Source organism: Capricornis sumatraensis, chromosome 2 (genome assembly GCF_032405125.1).
Source record: "Capricornis sumatraensis isolate serow.1 chromosome 2, serow.2, whole genome shotgun sequence".
In the NCBI taxonomy this organism is placed as follows: Eukaryota; Metazoa; Chordata; class Mammalia; order Artiodactyla; family Bovidae; genus Capricornis; species Capricornis sumatraensis.
Window position 1 is genome coordinate 130,653,212 of NC_091070.1, and position 26,974 is coordinate 130,680,185.

The 26,974-nt window shown below is 39.8% G+C and overlaps 1 protein-coding gene across 2 annotated transcripts in view; it reads right to left on the reverse strand.

Annotated features, from left to right (window-relative positions):
- Nucleotides 1-1,904: 1,904 nt before the first annotated feature.
- HIPK1 (homeodomain interacting protein kinase 1) overlaps nt 1,905-26,974 on the reverse strand; it is a 51,932-nt gene continuing 26,862 nt past the window's right edge. For both annotated transcript variants that reach the window (XM_068963680.1, XM_068963681.1), the window contains 13 exons: nt 23,352-23,471; nt 22,488-22,574; nt 21,382-21,566; nt 20,851-21,013; nt 19,836-20,061; nt 12,759-12,880; nt 11,676-11,810; nt 8,949-9,091; nt 8,367-8,549; nt 7,685-7,891; nt 5,825-6,066; nt 3,709-3,839; nt 1,905-2,631 (listed from right to left, as the gene is read on the reverse strand). In XM_068963680.1, the coding sequence (XP_068819781.1) occupies nt 2,143-2,631; nt 3,709-3,839; nt 5,825-6,066; nt 7,685-7,891; nt 8,367-8,549; nt 8,949-9,091; nt 11,676-11,810; nt 12,759-12,880; nt 19,836-20,061; nt 20,851-21,013; nt 21,382-21,566; nt 22,488-22,574; nt 23,352-23,471 (2,433 nt within the window). In that variant the 3' untranslated portion in view covers nt 1,905-2,142. The remainder of the gene's footprint in view (nt 2,632-3,708; nt 3,840-5,824; nt 6,067-7,684; nt 7,892-8,366; nt 8,550-8,948; nt 9,092-11,675; nt 11,811-12,758; nt 12,881-19,835; nt 20,062-20,850; nt 21,014-21,381; nt 21,567-22,487; nt 22,575-23,351; nt 23,472-26,974) is intronic.

Consider the following 26,974-nt stretch of genomic DNA (forward strand, 5'->3'; position numbering starts at 1 on the left):
TCTTTGGTATAAACACATCTGTTAGGCGTGTTTTTTTCAACAAGCAAATATTTTACTAGGAATGTTGACTATTCGCAGGAAGGACTGCCACATGGGAAAAGGAAAAAATCAATCATCTAAAAGTGACTGCACATATTTAAAAAAACAGGGCGGGGGGATGCATATTTAATATTGACTTGACTCCTCTCACCTGCTTCCTAAATTCTCACAGAAGCAAGGTAGCAATGCACAGTGAGAGAGCCACATGGGGAAAATGCTTCTGTGAGAACACAGCTGAGAATCCAAAACAGAAAAGGGTAGAGGTGGTGAGTGAAAAAGAGAAGCTGCTGTTTTTATTTTCCAATGTCAGCAGGGAAACTGAGAACAATGCATATACACAACACAGCTACTAATCCTGTTCTGATAAATCCCAGTGAACAGCTTTGGGTCCACGGGGGCTTGCTGGTCCATCCTAAGGCAAGCTCACTGTAAACTCTATGAACCACTACATTATCATATAAGGCACTACAATAAGGGAAGGAGGAGAAAGGGAAGGAAGAGACACACACTGAACAACTCCTCACCAGACACACCTGTGCAAAACAATTCCAAGGGTCTCCTCTCCTCGCAGGCAATGCCCCTGCTCACTCAGCACTACAGTAATATGCTCTATTATAACCGCAGTTAGTTCACATACATTCCAACAAGTATCAGTTCATTTTGGTTTAAATACAATGGAGACATCAATTTTATCTCCGGGGTAACACTGGAGGATCAGATACACACTAAATACACAATTCAAGTGTAATCACTACACATTTGATTACAAATAACATTTTGGGTTAGCAGGAAAAATTGCTTGTTATAGTCTTCTAATCAGTATGTACATATTTAATTATGCAAAATATTAAAACACCACCATTACAAAACTTCTAAAATATTTTTAAATTCAGTAATAAATTTTTAAAATATTTTTTGCAATTCCTACATGCACTTATTATATAAGTCTTAGTAAGAGAGCATTCAATTTGCTGCTGGCATACAAAGAAAGCTACTTTTAAATATAAAAGCTATACACAACGTTCTTATCTGATTTCAGATCCTTTAGCTTTCTCCCCAAATAAATCACATAGAACAAAGGGAGAGATGAGGCAAAGAGACAAAGAGGTGTATTATTGAAAATTCATACTAATCTTCAGGCAAAGCTCATCAATGCTAGTATCGCATAATACAAAAAGAGCTTGCATATAATAAAACCACCACCACCATACAATAATAACCACCTTAATGGCTTTTCCAAGAATAAAATTGAAGCTGAATCAGAAAAAGACTTTTTTAAAATAATTTAAAAAGAATGCACAGGGTTTCATTTAAAAAGAACACCCAGTGCTTTCTTGGTAGGTATGGATTCCCTCACACTAAGTTACCAGCAAATGGTGAGCTGCCTTTTTTAACACTACTTTATAATAAACACAGGAGCAACTGAGAGAATCCCAATAGTAACACAGAGTAGTATGTAACCAGTTTTGCAAAAATAAAAATTTCCCACTAAATATAACATGACATGAAAACAAAACTAAAACACTGTAAGCTTTAATGTCCCATTAGCAAAGGTAAAAGTCTGAGAAATGCGAGACAGTAAAATACAGACTTGTGCAAGCTGCTCTTAAGAGAAGCAATTAAGTCTTGGTTTTTAAACAAGCAGAAAGTAATGGTTTTCCTTTCCTTACTTGTTACCAGATTTCAAGTCCTCCTATCAGCATGTTTCCTCTGACCAGGAATTACAATAAAATAAAGTTAAATAAAGAGATACTTCACTTGTTTTTAAAAGCATTTATAGAAATCAAGTCAGAGAGGGAAAATATTTTTCAAAGGTAACTTCAGAATGATCTCTCTTCCTTGGTAACTGCAGACGATGGGCATCTGAACTCTTCCAAATACCAAAAATGCTGTCACAAAAATAAAGAATTAAAAAACAGGGCAGACTTTGGGAGACTACAACAATGCAGTCAATACTGAGACAGGGTCCCCAGAGAAAAGCCTTCTGCTTCAGTGGGCCCCTGTGGAGCAAGTTGCTGGCTACAGAGTTTCAGGAGAGGGTAAGGGAGGGGCTCATGACAGCCCATTAAGACTCTCACCCCTCCCCTCCCTTATGCTCACCAACTACAAGTAAGAATACTGGCTGATCTTGGTAGGACTCAGTGGGTATCCAGTGTAAATGGTTGAGCCTCGGGAAGACCCAATGTAAGACTGGGTGGCAAACTGGTGTTGGTACTGAGCAGGGGCCACGCTGGCAGAAGTGAGGAGACTGGGCCCAACACTGACAGGGACCTGGTGCACCAGAGTGCTCGGATGGGTGGCATAGGCTGCAGCGTGCCTTGAGGAGCCCTGCGGGGAGAAGAGATGAGCAATGGAGGTGGTGGAGCCCAATGCAGCCGCAGAGGTGGGGGCAGCATACGTATACAGATGAGGCTGGCTTGGCAGGTGAGCAGGGGCTGGGGCCAGGTGGGGGTGCCCCGTCGAGTGTAGTGGGCTGCCATGCTGGAAGGCGTAGGGGGCTTGGGAGAGCGGGGCCACAAATGCCTGCTGCCTGCGGGGGGCAGGGTTGCTGCTTCTCTCCTGCGAGGTTGGAGCTGATGATGACTGCTGGTTCTGGAAGGAGGAAGAAGGGAGTGAGGAATCTTGAGGTCACTAATGGCCAATTTTGAGAGTTGAGGTTCTAACGTAAACTGCTTCTGGGCTGCCAGAGCACAGAACTCCCAGACTGACAATGCTGTCAGAAGGCAGCCATCCATCCCTCTGCCTCCTGGCAGAACAGATCCTAACCCAGCCCAAACAGCAGCAGTTTGCTCTCCAGTATCACAGAGGAAAGGGGGAAAAAAAGAGTTCACAGGGGTTACCCACTCCTACAAGCAAGTAACTGTCAACTCAACTCACCCTATTCTGGCGTCAGTGACTTTGAATCTTCCCTAACCTCTCTTCCTTGCCAATGTTTCTTTTGTTCTCCTCTAAGTTCTTCACATCCCTCTTGAACTGTGGTGCCTAAAACACATGCACTAACTCGAACGTACATCTGCACCTGCATGTGCTCTCTCTCTCACACACACACACAGTGTGCACACAAACCCACAGTTACACACTCAGTTACACTTTCTCACTGCTAATAGCTTTCATACAAGCACCAGAATTTTAGCTGAGGAAAAAGTGAACACAAATAGAGTAGGGACCCTCCCCACCCATTAGAAGATCAGATGCGGGGAAAAGAGCCCCAAATCCCAGACTCGAGCAACATGTAAGACTAGAACCAGGAGATTAAGTGTATAGACAGCTTTTCACTGTCCCTTGCTTCAAGTAAACAGAATGAGGCTCAAGTGATTTATGACCCAGGAGATAAAAGGAGAGAATCTGGTCTCAGCGCTGGTGGTGGTGCAGAGCTAGGCATGGACTAAAGCATCCCTGGTGCTTTCTAAATTCCAGGCATTTCTCTAATTATCCAGGACAGACTCGGAAGGCCTGACGGGAAACCTGGACCGTATACTCTGAACACACTCACAGAAGGAATAAAGAGACACGGCACATGCAGATGCGATGCGGGCCATGAACACCAAGCTGTCTAACACAAAAGGTGCTTCATTTGGCTTTATTCAGCAATCCAGCCAGAAGCGGGTTTCTCCAGAAAGCAACAATAGGGGGGGTCCCAAACAGAAAGCAGCAGCCCCTAGCGCTTACCTGGCTAAGGTTGAGTGGCTGCGCTGCGCTGGTCCCCCCACGTTGAGCTCGGTACCCTGTGGGGGTGATACAGCATCCAGATGACTGCCCACTCACTGAAGCCACTGGCTTGGTCTTACTACTCAGGAGACCTAAAAAAAGGGTCAGTCAGGCCTTAGTTATGAGCAGACATGGGCTCAGTATCACTGAGCTAAACCTCACATGCCAGCACATTAATCTGTATGAGGTTTGCAAGAGTTAAGGTTTCATGTGTATCTTATTTCCTCAATTATATTTACACCAGAGGAACAAAAACTATGTTATCCCTTTTTGTCTTCCTATAGAGCTCCAAGAGGGTCCTTAGAAGGGTCACTTCAGTGAATGGTATCTGATCTCCAGTAACGTGTTAAGGTGCTATTAGAAATATAAACGCAAGGAAGAACAGACCCTGCTCCCAAGAAGCCTAGGGTTTTAGGTATGAAGGAATTAAACAAGAACAGAAATGACAATGTGAAACTGAGTAAGATACTGGTAATACTTCAGAACATTAAGGTGTCAAAGGGGTTTAAAGGAAGACAAGATTGTATCTTGTTGGGCATTCACTGTCTTAAAATTCTAAGAAACTACAGCTGAATATAAGCATGATCAGTTTTCAAAATTTTGCTTCCTTCTGTGGTCTCATGAGGAAAACTGGAGCATATATTCAGCGACTGGTGGAGCATCCTATTTTCTTTGGACCCAGTACAGGACAGAGCTCCTAGTAATGCTGCTCAGGGATTCCCCAGTGGCTTAGTGGTAAAGAATACGCTTGCCAATGCAGGAGTCCTAGGTTCGATCCCTGGGTCGGAAAGACCCCTTGGAGGAGGAAATGGCAAGCAACTCCAGTATTCTTGCCTGGAGAATTCCATGGATAGAGGAGCCTGGTGGGCTATAGTCCATAGGGCTGCAGAGTCAGACATGACTGAAGCAACTTAGCACAGCTTGGCATCAGAAAGTTTTGCCCTGTCTGCAGTGGACAGCTATTTCTGAGGAGAAGAACCACCCTCAAACTAGAACCCTGCTTATGTCTCTGGTAGTATTATAATTCACAGTAAAATACAAAGTTATAAAAGTATGGAAGGGATGGCTATATTGATGCCAAAAATTCACAAGCCTCTCTGTAAAGAGAGTATAAAGTTGCCACTGAAAAAGAGCTGCCTAGACAAGGACTGTTTTCTGGGCCCCCTTGCTTCTAGGTGGGGCCATGTGATGAGTTTTCACTATTTCCGGGGCTGAAGAGGTTACAACTGTGTGTGCCTGCTCTATACTTCCTTCTTCCTTCCGACTGGATACTGAGGATTCCAAGGCTCTGATCCCTAACTTTCTGCAGGCCTACCAACCAGGAGCACTGGGAACTCATGTGAATAAGGAGAAAATTTCTATCATGTTAAGCCAGGAAAACTGGGGTTTGTTATTACAGTTTGCATTTCATTACCCAATAACTAAACCAGGAAGCCTAACCCCAGCATCTCACAGAACAAACAAAGATGGAGGTAATTCGGTTGATAATACAACCCATAAAAGCATCACTGCTATGCCATTGGGTAAGAAAAGATCTAAAGTACCTACTGCTTTCCAAAACAGCTTTTGTAATCATTTTTAATATTATCAGTATTCAATATTACCCTATTTCAGGACTGTCAAATTTGAATCACCTGTGGCAAAAAACCCCACCAAAAACTGCCTGCTAATTCTCCATGCCACCCAACACATGTCTTATCTACCTTCTTCCATCAACAGTAAGTACATTTCTGAGACTACAAGCTCATTTTTATATTAATCCAAGCAAAATGAACACAAGGAGATAAAAATTGATGGCAAAAAATAATTTCCCATTACAAGGAGCTGATTCCTAAATTAGGTAACTTTTAGGAAAATCTATACCACGAGACTGTACCACTGGCACAAGTTGTAGTTGTTGTTTAGTTCAGTCGTGTCCTATGGACTTCTGTCCCTGGGATTTCCCAGGCAGCATACTGGAGTGGGTTGCCATTTCCCTCTCCAGGGGATCTTCCGGACCCAGGGATCGAACAGGGATGTGTGTACTAAGGATACACACATTAAAGGAGAATTCAATTCCAGCTATGACAATACTCACCTGAGGCCTGGGTTGCTACAGTGCAGTCACCAAGCTGAGTTTTCAGTGGAGGTACAATGATGGTGCGGGTGCCAGGACCCTCTCCCACGACTCTGCCAGGCCCCTCCGGAAGGGGCCCACTATTGCCCCGGAGAGCACTCAGGGTCTCAGTGGAGTACGGGCTGCTCAAGGAAGAGTCAGAGTCTGGAGAATCATTGACAGTGACGTAACTGATGACATTAGACCTTGCCTTCAGGCCAGAGCTGAGGAGAAGAAAAATACATGAAAATTCAACCTTCTTATAGCAATATTTCTTTGCTAGTCTCCAGTCCTCCCGTAACAGCAATGATGATAATCATTGTGATAGTAATAATTAACAGTAGTGGCAACAAATTTCTGAGTACTTTTTATGCATCAAGCACTATTCTTACACTCTACATGTATCTCACTGAATCCTCACAACACTTTCAGGAAGCAGGTACTTGATCCGTGTTTTGCAGAGAAGGAAACTGAGGCAGAGGGAGATTAAGAAACTTGATTGCAGTCACACAAGTGGTATGTGGTGAAGACAGGATTCAGATTCAGGACAGAGTGACTCCAAAGTACACACTTTTAACAACTATTCTATGTTGTCTCTTAGCCATTCCTATTCACAGTAATTTCAACAGTATTCTTCAAACACCACTTTTTTTTCATATCACCCTGCTATAAGGCAATGGCACCCCACTCCAGTACTCCTGCCTGGAAAATCCATGGACGGAGGCACCTGGTAGGGTGCAGTCTATGGGGTCACTAAGAGTCGGACACGACTGAGCGACTTCACTTTCACCTTTTACTTTCATGCACTGGAGAAGGAAATGGCAACCCACTCCAGTGTTCTTTCTTGGAGAATCCAAGGGACAGGGGAGCCTGGTGGGCTGCCCTCCATGAGGTCACACAGAGTCGGACACGACTGAAGCAGCTAGACTATAAGCAGTTCCTTACTCTATCTAACTAAACTTTTCACTATAGGTGTTTTCTAAAAAAGTTTCTTCACAAACTGATCCCTACCTTACTACTTTTACTTTTTCCTTCATTTTAAATAGGCTTTGCTCCAGTCAAAGCAATCCTGCCGGTTATATAGTTTTTGTCATTATTATGTTCCTCAGTGGAAAATTTACTTTTTTCTTTCCCAAATCAGTTCAATGACCACTCTCAAAACTTAGTTATCACCTCTTCTATATGCCAAACACCAAAAACCCAATGAAAAAGAACACAGAACAATCAAGGCAACTGACTATGATCAGACCAAGAGAGGTGTGTATCACAGTCCTTAAATGTATCCACTCTCTCCTGGTTCACTGCTCAATTAAACTTGGATTAAGGTGTTGGGATAAAAGGAAACAATCTGGTACTTAAACTCTTAAGCTGAATGATCATGTAGCAGTCGGGGGAAAGGCGGCAGCCCTACTTAAAGCTCTACCTTTTCCAAAGAGGTCTGTTTACATAAAAACTTACACGAATTTCAAATAATCTCATATCTTCCAACTTGTTCCAATCAACTGTTGTTTATATGCTTCTGTTACAGTATCTGTTTTCAGACTCTGAAGTTCCTTAAAACCAGGGGATCATGTCTGTAGTATATAATGTGGATTCTAAGCCAGAGTAGCCTGAGTAACCATCAAATGTATCTGAACGAATGACTTAACTGATGAACATAATATTAAAGAAAACCTGACAATGTTCAGTGATGGAAACTTCAGTGCTCTGGCTCACTCACGAAAGGCCATGCTTCCAAAATAGCCCTTTTCAGTCTTTCCTTTCACAGCCACTAGTCTGAAGCCAATAGACTAAGACCAAGAGCAGGAGCCACAGAGCCAGGGGAACTGTCACCTGTCTTACCTATTGGGTTTGTATTTGTTGTCCTCTTCCTCATCAGTGTCGCTGCGGATGGTGATGACACTCACAGCAGGGCTGGGAGTATCTGGAATGATGATTGGCTGATGCTGATCCTGAACAGGAACTAGGGAATTATAGGAAGATGTGGTACGGAGGGGGCTGCTCCCAACCAGAGAATAGACTTGAGATGGCAGAACATCCAGAGAGGACCTGCAACAAAAAGTCGTTAAGAAAGATCATTCAGGCTTGGTCCCCCAAACTATAATAGATAACTTTACCCCAGAACTCTGATTTCTTTTTACCAAATCATTAAGCCAATGTATTTAACTATGAAAGTTCTAAATTAACTGCTCTAGCCAGAGTGTCCAGGGGCAAGAACACCAAAATTAGAATACAGATTTTCATTTTTGTATGCCTTTTCACCCTGTGGTTAAATTTCACTGTGTAAAGTGGGCAAAAAAATAAAACATCAGCCAAAATCAAGCTGGATTCAAAGTAGCAGCAGAAAGAAATGATTAGTGTAACCAGGGCACCCTGTTCTGTGAGCATGCCCAAAGGTTAGCTCTTTCCCATTTGGCAGCTTCTTGCTGCTTCATACCAAAAGTGTCTATACTCCACACTCTAAATGCCAGGCAACATCTCTCTCAAACTGGCAGTTTAACTATCAGCCCTAACAGAGACTTACTTAGAAGAGACTGGAGCAGACTGCTTATTCTTCTTTGAAGGGAGGGAACTGGATTGTTGTTGTCTGACAACATGGGCAACGCCAACATTAAGGGGCTGAGCAGTGGCCAAAGTCACGTGGTTCGTCAGCAAGGATGGCTGCTGCATGATAGTGCTGTACTGGTTGCCATGAGAGTGGGCACTCCTGCAGCGACAGGAAGAGAAGCGTGAATGCCGCAAACACTCAGAAATCAGGACCAGACAGGTACGAAAAGCAATGAAAACAACCAAATAAACAGTTTTTATTTCAGGCTGGGCACCTGGATTATAAAGCTTTGGGGGTTTTCACTGTATGGTTTCTAATTGTATAAGACTTCCTTTAAATCTGAAGAAATCAATTCCTGAACTTAAAACCTACTGTTTCCCTGTATTCGAAGTTTTCTTGTAACTCCATCTCCTAGCCTGATATGGATTCTTTTCTTCAAGGGTTTCACAGAGATAAATCTTTCCTTTATTTTCTTCCTGTCTCACCAAATCTTAAAGTGCCCCTTCCCTAAGGGATCTGCCCTTGTAAATCTCCCAGAAAGGAACACAGGGCACTTGCCTCCAGTCTGTGAGCTGCTGGCCGCTGCCCATGGCCTCTGGGATCACTGCAGTGGGCTGGACAGAGTTGTGTAGAGCTACCCCAGGCAACTGTTGCCAAGTGGAAGGCAGGAGAATTTGTTGGGTTCCTCCAGGCCAAGCCTGCTGTAAGGAAACACAAAAAGATCCAGACTTGACTCATTCTTGGCTTTTTCTTTTTTTTTTAGATGAAAGAAAAATTCATATCTTAAAAGAAGTTCCTTGTAGATTGTTAACTTGCAGAGATTAAAAAAGGAAGGTCAGAGGGGCTCAAGGTTACAAGTCTCATACACAGGGAAAAAGAATGCACTGCTTTCTCTTGGCCACCTCCATAACCTGACCACCAGGGTATTAAAGAAAGGCAGATCCCTGTGGTTAAGAGTTTCTACTGCACTGTAGAGTAAAGAGGTAAGCTCCTGTTAAATGCTAAAGTAATATTTTTGCAAAGGGTCTAAAACTGTCCCTAGAAAGAGTTAAGACAACTCCCTTGAGATTAAAAATAAGAATTTAAAAATGTGAGTGCCAATCAGATAAAAGACATCAGGTCAATTCGACCCATAAAACAAAGAGAAGAATTGTTCCTTTTTAAAACTGTAGTACTCGGAAAATGGAGCCAGATGTGGATGACCAAAGGCCAAAATCCTTTGGCAAACAAGCTTATGCCAGCAAGAGAAAACTAACATCATTTATAGTCATGTGACAGAACTTTTTAAAGGCAATAAAAAATATTTAACAAATAGATGCAGTGTACCATATTTTGTATTTGGTAGTTTCCTAAAATATGTGTAAATTGTAAGAACATAACTCAACATAAAAACTAATCACTGAAACAAAATACATTATTTGTAGCTTTTAACAAGCCATGCCACTTGCAATAGATATCAACAACTATGTTTTCTGTACTTCTTATGAAAATTGTGGCATTTCCTTAAAAAAAGGGAACAGATTTGAAAGTCTGCTTTTTAAACCTGAATTCTACAGTAGAGTCACCTACAATGCCTGAGTACATATTGTTCTGTTTCTTGAATTTCAAACTGCAAGGCCATCAACACACTGTTTTAAAAATATTTCTGCAAGTAACAGATCCACTTGTTATAAATACCGGTTCCAAACAAGAAGCCTTCAAATCAGAGAAACTGCAAACATGTCTGCTACCATAAGCAGAATTCAAAACAAAACAAAACAGAAAATAAGAGAAGTGTGTTAAGTTACACCATGCGTCTTTCCATAAGCCAACACCTGCACAAGACAAAGCATGTAGTTTAATACAGAGCAAGAAATAACATTTCAACGTGAGGCAGAAATCTGGCGTTCCAAGCGACGAACTGTTTTGACAGAGGAAGAGCAAAAATATGCAAAGCGTAGCAAATGACTAGTGCAAACTTAAGAGAAGCAGCAAAGGAGAAGTGTCAACTACCATTCCCAACCTCGAAACTAGAGGTGTGCAAGTTAAAACCAGTAGCTTGGATCACTCCAAGTGGGAAATTCATCTGACTCCCTTATACTCAGCATTTATGCTTATGATGGAATTATTTTGGCAGTGACAGACTTTTAAACTGGAAACTAAACAAACCCCAGCAACCAAAATATGTATTCTGAAAGTGTTTTTCACTCACATGAGTCCTTGAGAAACAACAAAAGAAATTTAAAGCCACTTTGAAAGATGGGGAAATATCAGGATTCAACAGTATCAAATAGGTTTTCAAATGCTTATCTGATTTTAATTTTTAAATAATTAAATGCTGGACGTCAAATAAATAATTCTAACTCCCCCCAAAAACCAACACACATCCAAAAATCACTGTTAGGGTTCCAAATGTTGAAATATACCTCAAAGTTCTATCTGAGATAGAACTAATTTCTAAGACCCATACTACTACATTTGATGCTGTATTTAATAACTTTTCTCCATGACTTTTGATAACAAAGATATTATTCTTACATAAAGTTTTTCAATCATATTTTCACCTTGGTATAAAGACCTACTTGTAAAATCATTTATTTCCCTATAAATGAGTTCACTTTTGATTTCAACCAACAAATGAAATATGATCTAAAAAGGCTCTAAGGGGAACATGTTTAAATGGAAGATATAAGCTGCCACTGATCATGAGTGGCAAAGAGTCATCTTCATAGGTTCATGGAGGGAAAGTTAATACCAACTAATGAATAAATTACGAGAATTTTAAACATTTCTAATGCACAAAATGTTTAGAAGCTTGAAACAGTAGGTAAAGGAAGGAAGCTAACTTGCCAAAGAGTTCGAATTTTGGCCATCCAGGTACCTGTAGCAGAGCCAAACTAAAGGCCACCTCCTTCATTCTTAAGGTTCAGAAGGTAAAAGATAGGGCAGAGAACAGACAGCAGTGCTGAAGCTCTTCTGAGGCTACACCAAGAGCTTTCATCACACTAGGCTGGCAAAGAAGAACCAAAGGATCTGACTCTTCCGGAGTCACACTGAACACCAGAGTCAAACAGTGAGCGCTTCAGCAAATGTCAGGGAGGAAAACAACGAGACATTAAAGATGCAGCAAGAACACAGCCACAAGATGGCACATGCTTCCATGCCCTCTGCAAAGACTCAGTTAAAAACATGTTTTTGGAAAAATGAGAAAACCAGAAAAAAACAGAACAGAAACAAACAGGAAAAATTAAAAAGAAAGAAACCAAAGAAACTCCGTTAGTAACACAATCAAGTGAGGGGAATTACCAGTACAGCGGCAGTCTGTTCAACCAGCGCCGGCCGGCCGGCTGCGCAGCTCAGAGTAAAGGGCACCGCATACTGCGGTGTGATGGTGGCTACTTGAGGGTGGAGAGTTGCTACCATTAGTGGTGTACAGCTTCCCTGAAATGTAGATTAGGCAGGTGAGTGAAACAAACACCGAGGCAGGTTATCTGGATTCAGAAGGGTTTTCATCCCCCCTCAAGTTATTACCAAAAATATGCAGTAGTTTCACATCACTTAAAATTCATGTACCAAACACAACATTCCCCTCCAACTCCGCACAGCATTGGCCAACTAGGTCAAATGTCAATGGCCTAAAGCAAAAAAAATATATAGGAATCCTTCTTGGACCAGATTCAGAGGATCAGGAAACTGAGTTACTAAAAAACTCAGTTAACAAAAGCATGTATTAAGATTTCTCCTCTTCCTGCTCACAATGAGGGTTTTGGATTTCAGGATTTGCTATATGTCGTGAACCACAAACATTTACACACAGAATTTAAAATACAGTATCTGTTGTTTACAGGAACATTTCATGAGTTTCTTGATCACCTTAGTCGCATTTTGCATGGCAGGTATAAAGTTTTAAAACTTTCTACAGCCTACTTAAACACAAGGAATGAAGGGATGTATTACTTGAAGAGATATCCTGATATGATCAAACCTCTCAACTGTGATGAAATTCTCAAAGACTAAAGGGGACACTAAGAGAGCAAAAGGGAAACCTTTCATGTTTAGAATTCAAGTGTTAAAATTACATGTTGTACTTTAAGAGCATCTAAATAAAAGATTTACTTCATCCCACAAAATTAAATTTACTAGGGATGATTTCTCAAAGTCTGGCTATTTAAATCTCCAGGTCTAAGGAAGACCATGGCAGAGCTGCAATAGCTTTAGGAATGAGTACATCATTCCATTATAGACGTTCCATTTTAAGTCCACTGAATATGACCAAGAAAGATCTTACGGTCAAAGCAAATTTCATTTTCTAGGACCAAATATCTGATTCTCAACAGTGCTTCAGGGAACTTCGGCACTATTGAGTGTCCAAGCTGCTCTGGCTCCTACCTGGGTGAGAACCCCCGACTGTATCTGTAGTGGCTGAGCAGCTGGTGCCTGGGGGACAATTGGCACTGCATTATCCATCCTCACAGGGAATCCAGAGTGTTTTGTTGTTGCTTGTAGTCCAGCTGTAAAAAGCAACATCACAATTATATTGCTTTGCTAGGTCTGGGGGGTACTACCTGTTTGGGGGATTTTTGGTTTTTAGCTTTTCAGTTCAAATAATCAACCACCCAGGTTTTCAATCTAGACACTTCAAACCAAGGAGTTTCACCAAAGTCTGAGAAGTTAAGAAAAGGGAGACTTGATTCCCTTCAGGTTAGATCAATAGAAAGATGCTTGATAGGGGGAGGACTAGTTTCAGGAAATTCTAAAATTTTTTTTTATCCAACAAAGCTTAAAACATTATACTCATTCCACTCCCATTAACAGTAGAGGCAAAAATAAACAACTTTGCTTAGTAAGTTACATTCACCTTTTAATCTACGAAAGACAGAAAAAAACTTGAGCATTTAAAAAAATATAATCAATTAAAAGCAAAGACTTCATAACTTTTAGTTAGATAAGGAACATTATAAAAAGCTCAATAATTTATTATCTCAGTCACCTTCTTGTTTAGAATATTTTAAGGGGATGTTTTTACCCAACTCCTCAAAAATATATAACCTAGGTCACAAATTAGCCTTAACTATTATGTGAACTGAAGGAATTATACCTAGGACAAAAGTATTTTAAAAGTAGACATTGTGGTTTACAGAAATATTTTTCAGTACTTATTTTAGAAACCTGCTTTTATCACTAATAGCTTTCTAAGAAGACTCTTTTGTTGCCTTTAAAACAATGACCGTATCTCATTACTGTTTTACTCATTATCCTCTGGGCACACAAGCTGAAGAAATGTTTCCTACAAATAGGAGTATCTCATTCTAGGGAAGGAGGCTCAAGATAGTTTCCCCTTTTGCTAACACTTGAGAAAAGAACCTTCAAAGCTTTCTTTTAAATCTATCCTGTCAAAGCTTTCTATGTAGAGAATTTAAGTTTCTATTATGCCTCTAATTGACTAAAGCTTGCATTTTTGTTAAAAGAGAGGATACAGCCATTTTAATTAGAATACTCTGTCAGTGACACTTTCTGGGCTATCACCAACTAGTTTCTCTGAAACTTACTATGGAGGTATCAAATGAGCACAACTCATGAACTCTAATATGTTGCTTCCAGGAATTCTCCATTTCATAGTTCAAGTAACTTAGTAACTAATTGTCATTTAGGAAAACATAATCCAGAAATCTACAAAGTAAGAGAGACTAGTAAAATAAGAATTAGAATACTGTAATAATAACTTTTTAAACAGTGCTCAGTTCAGTTTCAGTTCAGTTCAGTCGTTCAGTCGTGTCCAACTCTTTGCGACCCCATGAACTGCAGCACGCCAGGCTTCCCTGTCCATCACCAACTCCTGGAGTTCACTCAGACTCACGTTCATGGAGTCAGTGATGCCATCCAGCCATCTCATCCTCTGTCATCCCCTTCTCTTCCTGCCCCCAATCCCTCCCAGCATCAGAGTCTTTTCCAATGAGTCAACTCTTCGCATGAGGTGGCCAAAGTACTGGAGTTTCAGTTTTAGCATCATTCCTTCCCTGGTGGCTCAGATGGTAAAGCGTCTGCCTGCAATACAGGAGACCCAGGTTCGATCCCTGGGTTGGGAAGATCTCCTGGAGAAGGAAATGGCAACCCACTCCAGTATTCCTGCTTGGAGAATCCCAGGGACGGAGGAGCCTGGTAGGCTACAGTCCATGGGGTCGCAAGGAGTCTGACTTCAGTTCACTTCCAAAGAAATCCCAGGGCTGATCTCCTTCAGAATGGACAGGTTGGATCTCCTTGCAGTCCAAGGGACTCTCAAGAGTCTTCTCCAACACAATTCAAAAGCATCAATTCTTGGGCGCTCAGCTTTCTTCGCAGTCCAACTCTCACATCCATACATGACCACTGGAAAAACCATAGCCTTGACTAGACAAACCTTAGTTGGCAAAGTAATGTCTCTGCTTTTGAATATGCTATCTAGGTTCGTCACAACTTCCCTTCCAAGGAGTAAGCGTCTTTTAACTTCATGGCTGCAGTCACCATCTGCAGTGATTTTGGAGCCCAGAAAAATAAAGTCTGATACTGTTTCCACTGTTTCCCCATCTATTTCCCATGAAGTGATGGGACCAGATTCCATGATCTTTGTTTTCTGAATGTTCAGCTTTAAGCCAACTTTCTGACTCTCCACTTTCACTTTCATCAAGAGGCTTTTTAGTTCCTCTTCACTTTCTGACATAAGGGTGGGGTCATCTGCATATCTGAGGTTATTGATATTTCTCCCGGCAATCTTGATTCCAGCTGGTGCTTCCTCTAGCCCAGCATTTCTCATGATGTACTCTGCATAGAAGTTAAATAAGCAGGGTGACAACATACAGCCTTGATGTACTCCTTTTCCTATTTGGAACCAGTCTGTTGTTCCATGTCCCGTTCTAACTGTTGCTTCCTGACCTGCATATAGGTTTCTCAAGAGGCAGGTCAGGTGGTCTGGTATTCCCATCTCTTTCAGAATTTTCCACAGTTTCTTTTTGGCATAGTCAATAAAGCAGAAATAGATGTTTTTCTGGAACTCTCTTGCTTTTTCCATGATCCAGCGGATGTGGGCAATTTGATCTCTGGTTCCTCTGCCTTTTCTAAAACCAGCTTGAACACCTGGAAGTTCATGGTTCACATATTGCTGAAGCCTGGCTTGGAGAATTTTGAGCATTACTTTACTAGCATGTGAGATGAGTGCAATTGTGTGGTAGTTTGAGCATTCTTTGCCATTGCCTTTCTTTGGGATTGAAAATGGACCTTTTCCAGTCCTGTGGCCACTGCTGAATTTTCCAAATTTGCTGGCATACTGAGTGCAGCACTTTCACAGAATTATCTTTCAGGATTTGAAATAGCTCAACTGGAATGCCATCACCTCCACTAGCTTTGTTCATAGTGATGCTTTCTAAGGCCCACTTGACTTCACATTCCAGGATGTCTGGCTCTAGGTGAGTGATCACACCACAGTGATTATCTTGGTAATGAAGATCTTTTTTGTACAGTTCTGTGTATTCTTGCCACCTATTCTTAATATCTTCTGCTTCTGTTAGGTCCAGACCATTTCTGTCCTTTATCGAGCGAGCCCATCTTTGCATGAAATGTTCCCTTGGTTATCTCTAATTTTCTTAAAGAGATCTCTAGTCTTTCCCATTCTGTTGTTTTCCTCTATTTCTTTGCATTGATCCCTGAGGAAGGCTCTCTTATCTCTTCTTGTTATTCTTTGGAACTCTGCATTCAGATGCTTGTATCTTTCTTTTTCTCCTTTGCTTTTTGCTTCTCTTCTTTTCACAGCTATTTGTAAGGCCTCCTCAGACAGCCATTTTGCTTTTTTGCATTTCTTTTCCATGGGGATGGTCTTGATCCCTGTCTCCTGTACAATGCCATGAACCTCAGTCCATAGTTCATCAGGCACTCTATCTATCAGATCTAGGCCCTTAAATCTATTTCTCACTTCCACTGTATAATATAAGGGATTTGATTGAGGTCATACCTGAATGGTCTAGTGGTTTTCCCTGCTTTCTTCAATTTAAGTCTGAATTTGGCAATATGGAGCTCATGATCTGAGCCACAGTCAGCTTCCGGTCTTGTTTTTGCTGACTGTATAGAGCTTTTCCATCTTTGACTGCAAAGAATATAATCAATCTGATTTCGATGTTGACCATCTGGTGATGTCCATGTGTAGAGTCTTCTCTTGTGTTGTTGGAAAAGGGTGTTTGCTATGACCAGTGCGTTCTCTTGGCAAAACTCTATTAGCCTTTTCCCTGCTTCATTCCATATTCCAAGGCCAAATTTGCCTGTTACTCCAGGTGTTTCTTGACTTCCTACTTTTGCATTCCAGTCCCCTATAATGAAAAGGACATCTTTTCTGGGTGTTAGTTCTAAAAGGTCTTGGAGGTCTTCACAGAACTGTTCAACTTCAGCTTCTTCAGCATTACTTGTTGGGGCATAGACTTGGATTCCTGTCATATTGAATGGTTTGCCTTGGAGACGAACAGAGATCATTTCAGACTCTTTTGTTGACCATGATGGCTACTCCATTTCTTCTAAGGGATTCCTGCCTGCAGTAGTAGCTATAATGGTCATCTGAGTTAAATTCACCCATTCCAGTCCATTTTAGTTTGCTGATTCCTAGAATGTCGACGTTCACTCTTGCCATCTCCTGTTTGACCACTTCCAATTTGCCTTGATTCATGGACCTAACATTCCAGGTTCCTATGCAATATTGCTCTTTACAGCATCAGATCTTGCTTCTATCACCAGTCACATCCACAGCTGGGTACTGTTTTTGCTTTGGCTCCATCCCTTCATTCTTTTTGGAGTTATTTCTCCACTGATCTCCAGGAGCTTATTGGGCAGCTACCGACCTGTGGAGTTCCTCTTTCAGTATCCTATCCTTTTGCCTTTTCATACTGTTCATGGGGTTCTCAAGGCAAGTGCTAATTACATAAAAATAAAAGGGAACAAATCCAGGTATCCAGATTTTAAAAATTACCAGCCATTCTTCCTAAGGCAATGTTATTTAATTAGAAAGCTAGGTAACATCAAAATTCTTGTCTATATCCCCATGGCTTAACTACATTATTATATATATATATATATATATATATAATATAACTACATTATTATAATAGCCTCTTACAAATTGTTAGGAACTGAGGAGACAAAATTTAGAAAGAAATGTTTACTATAGAAGCTCAGCTTTGTGTCCTAGGATGATGAAATAAAAAGAGGACGAAATTACAGATTAATAGTTTCCATGGAGCAAAATGTATATCTATTTTGGTCAACTGGAATACTACAGAAAGTAGTATTTATATACCGACCCACAAATGTGACTCTAAGTATTAGATTGCTACAGTAATTTAGGCTAAGCCACAGCAGTCAAGATAGTTTAAAACTAGCTTTTCCAGGGAAGCCTCAAGTGGAAACAAAGAATTAACAAAAGGCAACACTTTGGGAAGGCTCTCCCTGAGTCCTGAACTAAAAGGATTAAAGTTTTATTTTTGTTTTTGAACACAGCCCTTTAAATTAAAACAAAAAACCATGAAAGTATGGAAAGAAGAGTAAAACTATCTAATGATGAGGGTCTGCTCTCCTCTAAGTATAGGCATCTTATAAAAGAGACGATGGTGAAACAAAAGAAGGCAAACCTGTAATAGAGGACTGCTGGGCAGAGACCAGCACATGGCTATGGCTGGCAAATCAACTGACAACTCTTTACCACTATTTGAGTTTAAATACTGAAAGGTAGTAAAGAATAACACACTATATAAACTACGGACCCCACTGCCTGGGTTCAAACTGTGGTTCTACCACTAACCAGTCATAAAAAAACTGGGCAGATGAGGGACTCATGATCAATTTTCTCATCTACAAACTGGGGATAATGACATTACCCACTTCCAAAGGTTGGTTGTGAGGATGAATTAATACATGTAAAAGCACTTAGAACATTATCTGACATGCAGTAATACATATCAGTTTTCAACACTGTCATCACTGTATTCTAAAACTCCCTTTCCTTTGGAAATTTTAAAATTTGCTCTACCTAGCTCCTCAGGTTATTTAGGCTTCCTATATAGGAAAAAATTTTCTAAAGCTATACTTACCTAATTATACCAAAACCAGTTAAACCACTTTTCCCTTCTACCTCTTCTGTTTACATTTTTCTTTGCTAAAAGAACTAAAAGTTCTTCTGCCTCATCTCTTAAATATCATCTGAGAAGCAGGAGAAAACTTAAGAGTCCCACATCTGAAAACTGTTACAATGAAACTCACTTTGGAAAAGGTGATGGGGAAGGAGATGGCTATTTGCTAAGTAGAAGAATCACTCAACATATGATAACCCAGAGTACAGAATTTACTATGAAGCATATGCAAAAAGTAATTTGGTAAATTAGGCTAGATTTGCATTTACGGATCTTGAATCTGCTCCTCCGCTCTCCCTGCGGTTCCTCCCTGGTTTACATCGCTATCGCTCTCCTGTCCTCCCGGTAATCTCTCAGTCTCCCCTAGCCCCTCTTTGAAGCCTTCTGCTTGCTCCGACTCTGTCAGAAACCAAACAAACAAGAGGGTCATAGTCAATAAGTAACTGAAGTAAGAAGATAAAAATGCGTTAGCTTCTATGTGAACTCCTGTGAGTAGCCTGAATTCAGGTTTATTCCCAGAGGACACAGACATTAACTTTCTAATGGGAAAGTCCAAATGTTGTCAGAATATATCCTTAAAATAATTTAACTTTTAAAATTATTTTTTAAATGGTTCATGAGATCAATGAACACTGAACCACAGTGAGAAAATGAGGAAGGACAGAAATGTGAAAATCAAAATCTTATTCTAACACATTGGGTGAGAGCTCCCTTCTTCAGCTACTCTGTTCCTGTTGATAGGCGTTTGTAGGAACAATATAATTTATAAGCTGAAGCAGATAATCTTAATAATGCCTTCCCTACCCAAATACCTCAGCTTGTAGAATTTTTCAGTTCAATAATGATCTTTATTTCTGAATATAACAAGAGATTTCTATATTCTTAAACAAGAGTTTTACATTTTTGAATGAAATTACTTTTTCACTTGGAATACTAATTTTATTTTTATAATGGATTGATAGAGGAAATACGATTCAGTATACAGCAGTTCTGTTTCAAACAATTTTTTTCAAGATGTGTATACTCTGCACATTGAGAAATACATGTTTATGCCAGATACAGGACATTGGTACAAGGTCTCAATGTACAAGAAAACTGGTATTGGGCAATTCAAATAAGGAAACAGTAACTGAACTCCTATGTGTCAGAGAGTATCATTATTAGACATGTAACCAGTATAAAAAAGGTCAGCCTTCTTCAGTTATCTTCGTATCAGAGACTGAGTTTAAATCTATCAAAGATCAAAACTAAGCAACTAGATACCTAATGAGGAGCTGCCTAAAGCAGGTAGGTCTGATATAGATAATACAAGAGTTTCCCCACTTACTTTGAAAAGCAGGTGGACACACTATAAATGTTTGCTGGAATGGATCTGTCTGAGTGCAAATCTGGGTAGCTCCAGGCTGCAAGGAAACACCCTGCTGGGCGACACCAGGAACGGGTGCTGCAGATGATGGGTACAAAGCTGACTGGTAGTTTAGCAGGGAGACATCAGAATTAGCCAGAGAAAGAGTAGCAGCTGCTGCAGTAGAACTGGAAGCTAGAACACTGGCCTAAAAATAAAAGGACTACAATTGGTATAGACATTCTCACATACACAGAATCTATCCAGAAAACGAGGAACAAAGTTTTAAAATGTAATGCTAACTGTCTTTGAAATAACTCTCTGCTTAAGAAATTCTTCCTATCTCTAAACTTAAGGTCAACTATAAAATTGGAAAATAAAAAAACCAAGAATAAAAAACAGTTCTGCTCTAGTTGAAGATATATGAATAAATCCCTACCTCTTCCTTCTTTGTAAAAAGCTACTGGATATGAGATCCCACAGAATTTCATATGCTCTTCCATTTAAAAGGTAGAACTAGCTAAGAAATTAGGAAACAATGTCTTCAGAAACAAACTTAAAAGTAAATGTCACTGTTTGGCAAACAAATGCAAAACCACTCAATTAATGGAATTCATAGAAACAAAGAGTCGATCAGTGGTTGGTGGGCAGGACAAGATTTCAGTTTATCAGATAAGTTAATTCTGAGGATCTAATATACAGCATAAAAAAAAATTACTGAAAACACCGTTTTATACATGTAATGAGAACTATCTAACAAAGAGAGAGTCATTTGTCTGAAGTCAGTACATGAACAGCAATAATAACTAAAGAAGCCAGGTTCCACTTATTTGACTATGCTAAGACTATGTTAGCACATGACCAGCAGGTATTATCAGTCTGAAACTTCTTATGAAGGAACCATCAAAGCAAAGACTGGTTTCTTTACCTCACCCTATACTCTTACTAGGTTTTACCCCACTTAGGTTCTGAGTTTCCAAAATCATTTACTGAATACCTGATTGTGCACTGTATTGAGCTGGTTGCTGAAGCTCATAGTTAGATTTGTGCTTGTATTTGGAGCAACATGCGTGGTGAAGGGACTCTTAATCTGACTCACTGTATCATACATGTGGACCCTCCGTTTGCAGATCTCCATGTTCTGGAAACAAGACTTAACACTGAAAAGGAGATTAAAAAGTCAATGAAATAAATCTGTGATTTAAGAAGATAGCAAATAACTCAAGATAAATACGATCAATGTTTTTCCCTCCTGAGTACTTTCAGAGAAAATGAACCAAGCATCTTTCAGAGAAAATGAATCAAGCATTTTTATAACCATAAAGAGGAAAAACACACATCTAATTTTTAATCTCATGACTTTTCAATGAGAAGAAAAACCATCATTGAGCCAAATATGCAAGTACCAAAGCCCACTGCTCATGTGATACTTCCATTTAGCTGTAAGATAAAAACAAGAGAACCTGTTGAGTGTAAGTCAACAGACAACTACATCATGGCAAAATGCCCCAGACCATACTATACTCACTGATTGCTATGTGGAAAATCCAGAAGGTGAGTCATTGTCACAAACTGGTGGTTAAGAGTTTTCAGAGGAGTAATTCTCTTATCTGCATCAATTGTTAGCATTTTCTTTAACAGATCAATATATTCTCTTCGATCTGCCTTCTCTGCCAACATATCTGTTCCCTCTAAGTCTGTAGACATGTTCACCTTCCAAGGAAAATTTAGAAATATTACAGTTCATCACTTAACCTTTAACGCTGACATTTAACATCTGTATTGTATATATATATTTATACATATATAATATTAATATGTATGCTTTATGTGTGTGTGTGTGTGTGTGTGTTAGTCGCTCAGTTGTGTCCAACTCTTTGCGACCCCACAGACTGTAGCCCACCAGGCTTCTCTGTCCATGGAATTCTCCAGGCAAGAATACTGGAGTGGATTGCCATTCCCTTCTCCAGAAGAACTTCCCAACCCAGGAATCAAACCCTGGTTTCCTGCATGGCAGGCAGATTCTTTACCAATGTATGCTTTATAGATAAATGCAAATATATGTGTAGAGATAGATAGATACAGAGATCTCAAGAGAAACACCTGATGAAATTTTTTCACAAATGGAAGCTCTTATACTAAAATATTCAATTTGGTATAGTTCATTGGTAGAATAAAGATGCATAAACTCTTTTCATTCAAAATCTGTATAAAAGAGGTTAAACAAAAATGACTGTTATTACTTAAATACAAGTTTCTATTGCTGAAAAGATAAAATGAGACAGTATGTGATTAAACAAGAGTTTGGAATAAAAGCCCTAAATAAATGCAGCTTTTATGCAGGAGCTATTTATTCAGTAGAGAAAATGGACAAGAAAGAAACCTTCATAAATAGTATTTCAAAATTCTGACATGCATCAAGACTAGTTAAGCAAAAGCAAAGGAGAAATAATTCTAAAAATATCCTTCGCTAGGATTCAATCATTCTTTTAATACATGGAAGAATATTAATGTGTTTAGGTAAAAAATGAAAAAAAAAAAACACTGAATCTATCTTTAATATAACTAATGGAAGTGTATCTCTGATTAAGGAGATACACAAATGTCTGACTTTCTGAAACATTCCATACTCACCTGAGCCATATCATCTAAACAATTAAAAATGTACTTTCGAGCTTCTTTTGACTTGATCCCGGTTTCCAATTCATGTTCTTCAGGTGTCTACAAAATATAGTTTTTAAAAAATTCCATCCGTATGATATTTCCACATTTTATTCTAAATTAAAGCCAGATTACAAAGAAACAAGTATCATCATCTTCCCAACCGGAGGTCACAAACATGAAAGTAATTTACAACCAGGAAGTCTTCCAGTAGAGATGGGACCTTGATACCTGGCCTCCCTTTCAACAGTGATAAAATAAATGTGCAACCAATGATGTAGCACAGTTCCTGAAGAATGCCAATTAAGGACAGACATAGCCATTTTTCTCTAAACGCTACTTTCAAATGAAACATTTCAAATGCTACCTATTCAAAAGGTTCATAAACAGAGAGTACTACTGGACTAATTAAATTACTCACATTTCAATGTTTTCAAGAAAATAGGTAAGGTCTTAATATGGGCGGTTATAAAATTATGCTGTGTATCATATTCACTGAGAATTCACTAAAAAAAGAAAACCACTACTGAATTACTCTAGTTCTTCCTATCACTCAATGATAAGTGAGCACTACTCTCCATACCCTCTTCTTAGCTGCTGATTCAAATATATAAAACAATCTCAGCTAACTGTACTGGAATTTAATGTGGTTTTTTTTTTTTTAACCTGAGGATAAGGCATATGAGTACAATGAAATAATTTCTCCAAGTATTTCCTCCTGCAAATATACATTCTCACTGCCCACCGTCCTTCACCTCAATTTAATAACTAAACTTTGAATTCAAATTGAGATTAAGGAGTACAGGAATGAGTAGTATAGAACAATAAAAGTCAGACCTTAAGTCTCCATAGCGGGTACCCCAGATTAGGATCTCTGTTGAAAAACCTAGTAGTTTTTGTTCCGGCACTGAGAAGATATTCAGCTGGCAGGCCTTGTGTTTGTGAAATGTAACGAATCTGAAATGTCAAAATCATCAAAACATTGATTTGGAGTGAAAAGGGAAATTATTAAAAACTTTCACACTAAAATATTATTAGCTCTAGTCAAAAAAAAAAAAAAGATAGGTACCACAAAGAAATTAACTATTTGATCAATACAAATGAAATTTATCTGTAAATACATATATTATTCCCAAATATTTATTCAGTAACTTTCTTGTCACTATACCTGTTATTTACAAGGAAAACTCAGTTTTCAAAATTTTCTGTGTGACCTTTATTGGTTTCCTGTAGACTTCTGATACAGAGCTCAAAAAAAAGAGATTTCTAGGACAGAACAAAGTTTTCAACAAACTATTTTATGGATTACCAAGGTTATGTCTGTTGATACATTATCAGATTCAAAAGATCAGGAAAAAATTTCTGTAAGTCGCTTTCTTCCTTAGCTACCTCTAGCTCTAACTCTAGCTCCAGTCAATAGTCCCTAGTCAACTGTCCCTACTCTACACTGCCCCAGAGCTTCTCTCTCATACTGTAAAATTAAGCACTTAATTCAGTTTCTCTATTCCCATATCAATAAAGGGCAGGTACTAGGCTCATTCATTCACTATTTATTGAACAACTACTTTGAACTAGCCTAGCAGTTCTCAAAGTGTGGTCTGGGGAACACTGCTGCTAAGCTGCTGCTAAGTCGCTTCAGTCGTGTCCGATTCTGTGCGACCCCATAGACGGCCTCCTACCAGGCTCCCCTGTCCCTGGGATTCTCCAGGCAAGAACACTGGAGTGGGTTGCCATTTCCTTCTCCAATGCATGAAAGTGAAAAGTGAAAGTGAAGTCGCTCAGTCAGGTCTGACTCTCAGCGACCCCATGGACTGCAGCCTACCAGGCTCCTCCGCGCATGGGATTTTCCAGGCAAGAGTACTGGAGTGGGGTGCCACTGCCTTCTCCGGGGGAACACTGAGGGGTCCCCAATATCTATTTAGGAATCTATGAAATATAAACTATTTTCATAATAGTACTAAGAAGTTATTTGTCTTTTTTATTTCTTTCTCACGGGTATAAAGTAGAGAGTTCCAGAAGTGATGTGTGATGATGTAATTGCTCCAATGGCTAACGAGACATGTCCTTGTATATTCTTGTGTTTTAAAAGTTTCCCAGTTTTATTGTCCACATCTGTCTTTACTTTCACAATTCTCTCTATCCCACAAGGCAATCTGCTCCTTTCCCATGCGGCTCAGCTGGTAAAGAATCTACCTGCAATGTGGGAGATCTGGGTTTGATCCCTGGGTTGGGAAGATCCCCTGGAGAAGGGAAAGGCTACCCACTCCAATATTCTGGCCTGGAGAATTCCATGAACTATATATAGTCCATGGGGTTGCAAAGAGTCGGACACGGCTGAGCAACTTTCACATAACCAATTGAAAGGAAAATAATAGGTGTTTTTTTTTTTACATTCCCCCCACCCCTCAGATATGCAGATGACCCCACCCTTACGGCAGAAAGTGAAGAAGAACTAAAGAGCCTCTTGATGAAAGTGAAAGAGGAGTGAAAATGTTGGCTTAAAGCTCAACATTCAGAAAACTAAGATGGCATCTGGTCCCATTACTTCATGGCAAATAGATGGAGAAACAATGGAAACAGCAGCTGACTTTATTTTTCTGGGCTCCAAAATCACTGCAGATGGTGACTGCAGCCATGAAATTAAAAGACGCTTACTCCTTGGAAGGAAAGTTATGACCAACCTAGACAGCATATTAAAAAGCAGAGACATTACTTTGTCAACAAAGGTCTGTCTAGTCAAGGCTATGGTTTTTCCAGTGGTCACGTATGGATGTGAGTTGGACTATAAAGAAAGCTGAGCACAGAAAAATTGATGCTTTTGAACTGTACTGTTTGCGAAGACTCTTGAGAGTTCCTTGGACTGTGAGGAGATCCAACCAGTCTACCCTAAAGGAGATCAGTCCTGGGTGTTCACTGCAAGGACTGATGTTGAAGCTGACACTCCAATACTTTAGCCATCTGATGTGAAGAGCTGACTCATTGGAAAAGACCCTGATGCTGGGAAAGACTGAGGGCAGGAGGAGAAGGGAATGACAGAGGATGAGATGGTTGGATGGCATCACCGACTCAATGGAAATAGGTTTGGGTGGACTCCGGTAGTTGGTGATGGACAGGGAGGCCTGGCATGCTGCAGTTCGTGTGGTCGCAAAGAGTCGGACATGACTGAGTGACTGAACTGAACTGAACTGAACACCTCTAGGAGCTTCCCAGTTGGTGCTACAGATAGAAAATACATCGGCCAACAGAGGAGACACAAGAAACAAGGGTTCGATCCTGGGTCAAGAAGATTCCCTGAAACAGGAAAATGCCAACCCACTCCATTATTCTTCCCTGGAGAATCTCATGGACAGAGGAGCCTGGTGGGCTACAGTCCACAGGGCAGAAAAGAGTCAGACAACTGAGTGACCAAGCACACGTACTCCATATGAGGATGGCTGTATTTAATGATGAAATCAGAAACTTGTAAGCAAGTTTCTCATCTCTCCGCCCCAAAAACTTCAGTTTTAATCATTAACGCAATGTATATTTATAGACATAAGCTATATAAACAGAGCTGTTTGGGGTCCTCAACAATTTTTTAAGAGAATAAAGCAGAGGTCAGTCTACAGGCCAAACCTGGCCTGCTAGCTATCACAAAACAATTTTAGACAACAGCAGGATATTACCCTGAGTCTGTAGGACATACTTAACTGGAAGCCGCAATAAAGCATTAGCAAAATAGAAAGAAAAATTTTTAAATTGTGAATAGGAACACTTTAAATGTGAACTTCTTTTGCATACACAAAGGACAAAATTTGTTCAATTAAATACTATGCAGACATTTTAAATGATAGAAGTATATTTATTGACATTGTAAGAAAGATATTTCATAATATCCTAAATGAAAAAGCAGATTACAAATTAAATATAACCTCACTTAAATTATACTTCCCTGATTCTAAGAGGTACGTTTTTTCACGTTAACATCTTTGCAATTAGGATATGTGTTAACAACTGACAGCTACGATAAATCATGGTTTAATTGCAAGCATTCTTTCTTAGAGGTACAGAAAAGTAGTGCGTCTCTCAACCAATGGCGTCTTAGATTTGACAAACAGTGTGTATGTTCCTCTATATCCGTTTATATTTGAAACATAACTATATGCAGCGCATATTCATTCATTCATTCTTTCTTTCAGTAAGTACTTATTGAGCCAGACAATGATTTTTAAAACAAACATGACTCCTGCTCTCACAGACCTTGCAGTCAAGTGAAGGAAACAGACACTGAATGTATAATTCAAACTGAACAAGTATCCTGAAAAAAATAAATACGCTTCTACAAAAGGAACCTGACCAAGATGGAGGACTGGTGAGGAAAAGGTCCTTGAAGACGTGACACTTTAGCTAATAAATGAGTAGGGACTGACTAAATGAAATAAATGAGTGGTGGAGAAGCTTTCCCAACTAAGAGAACAGTA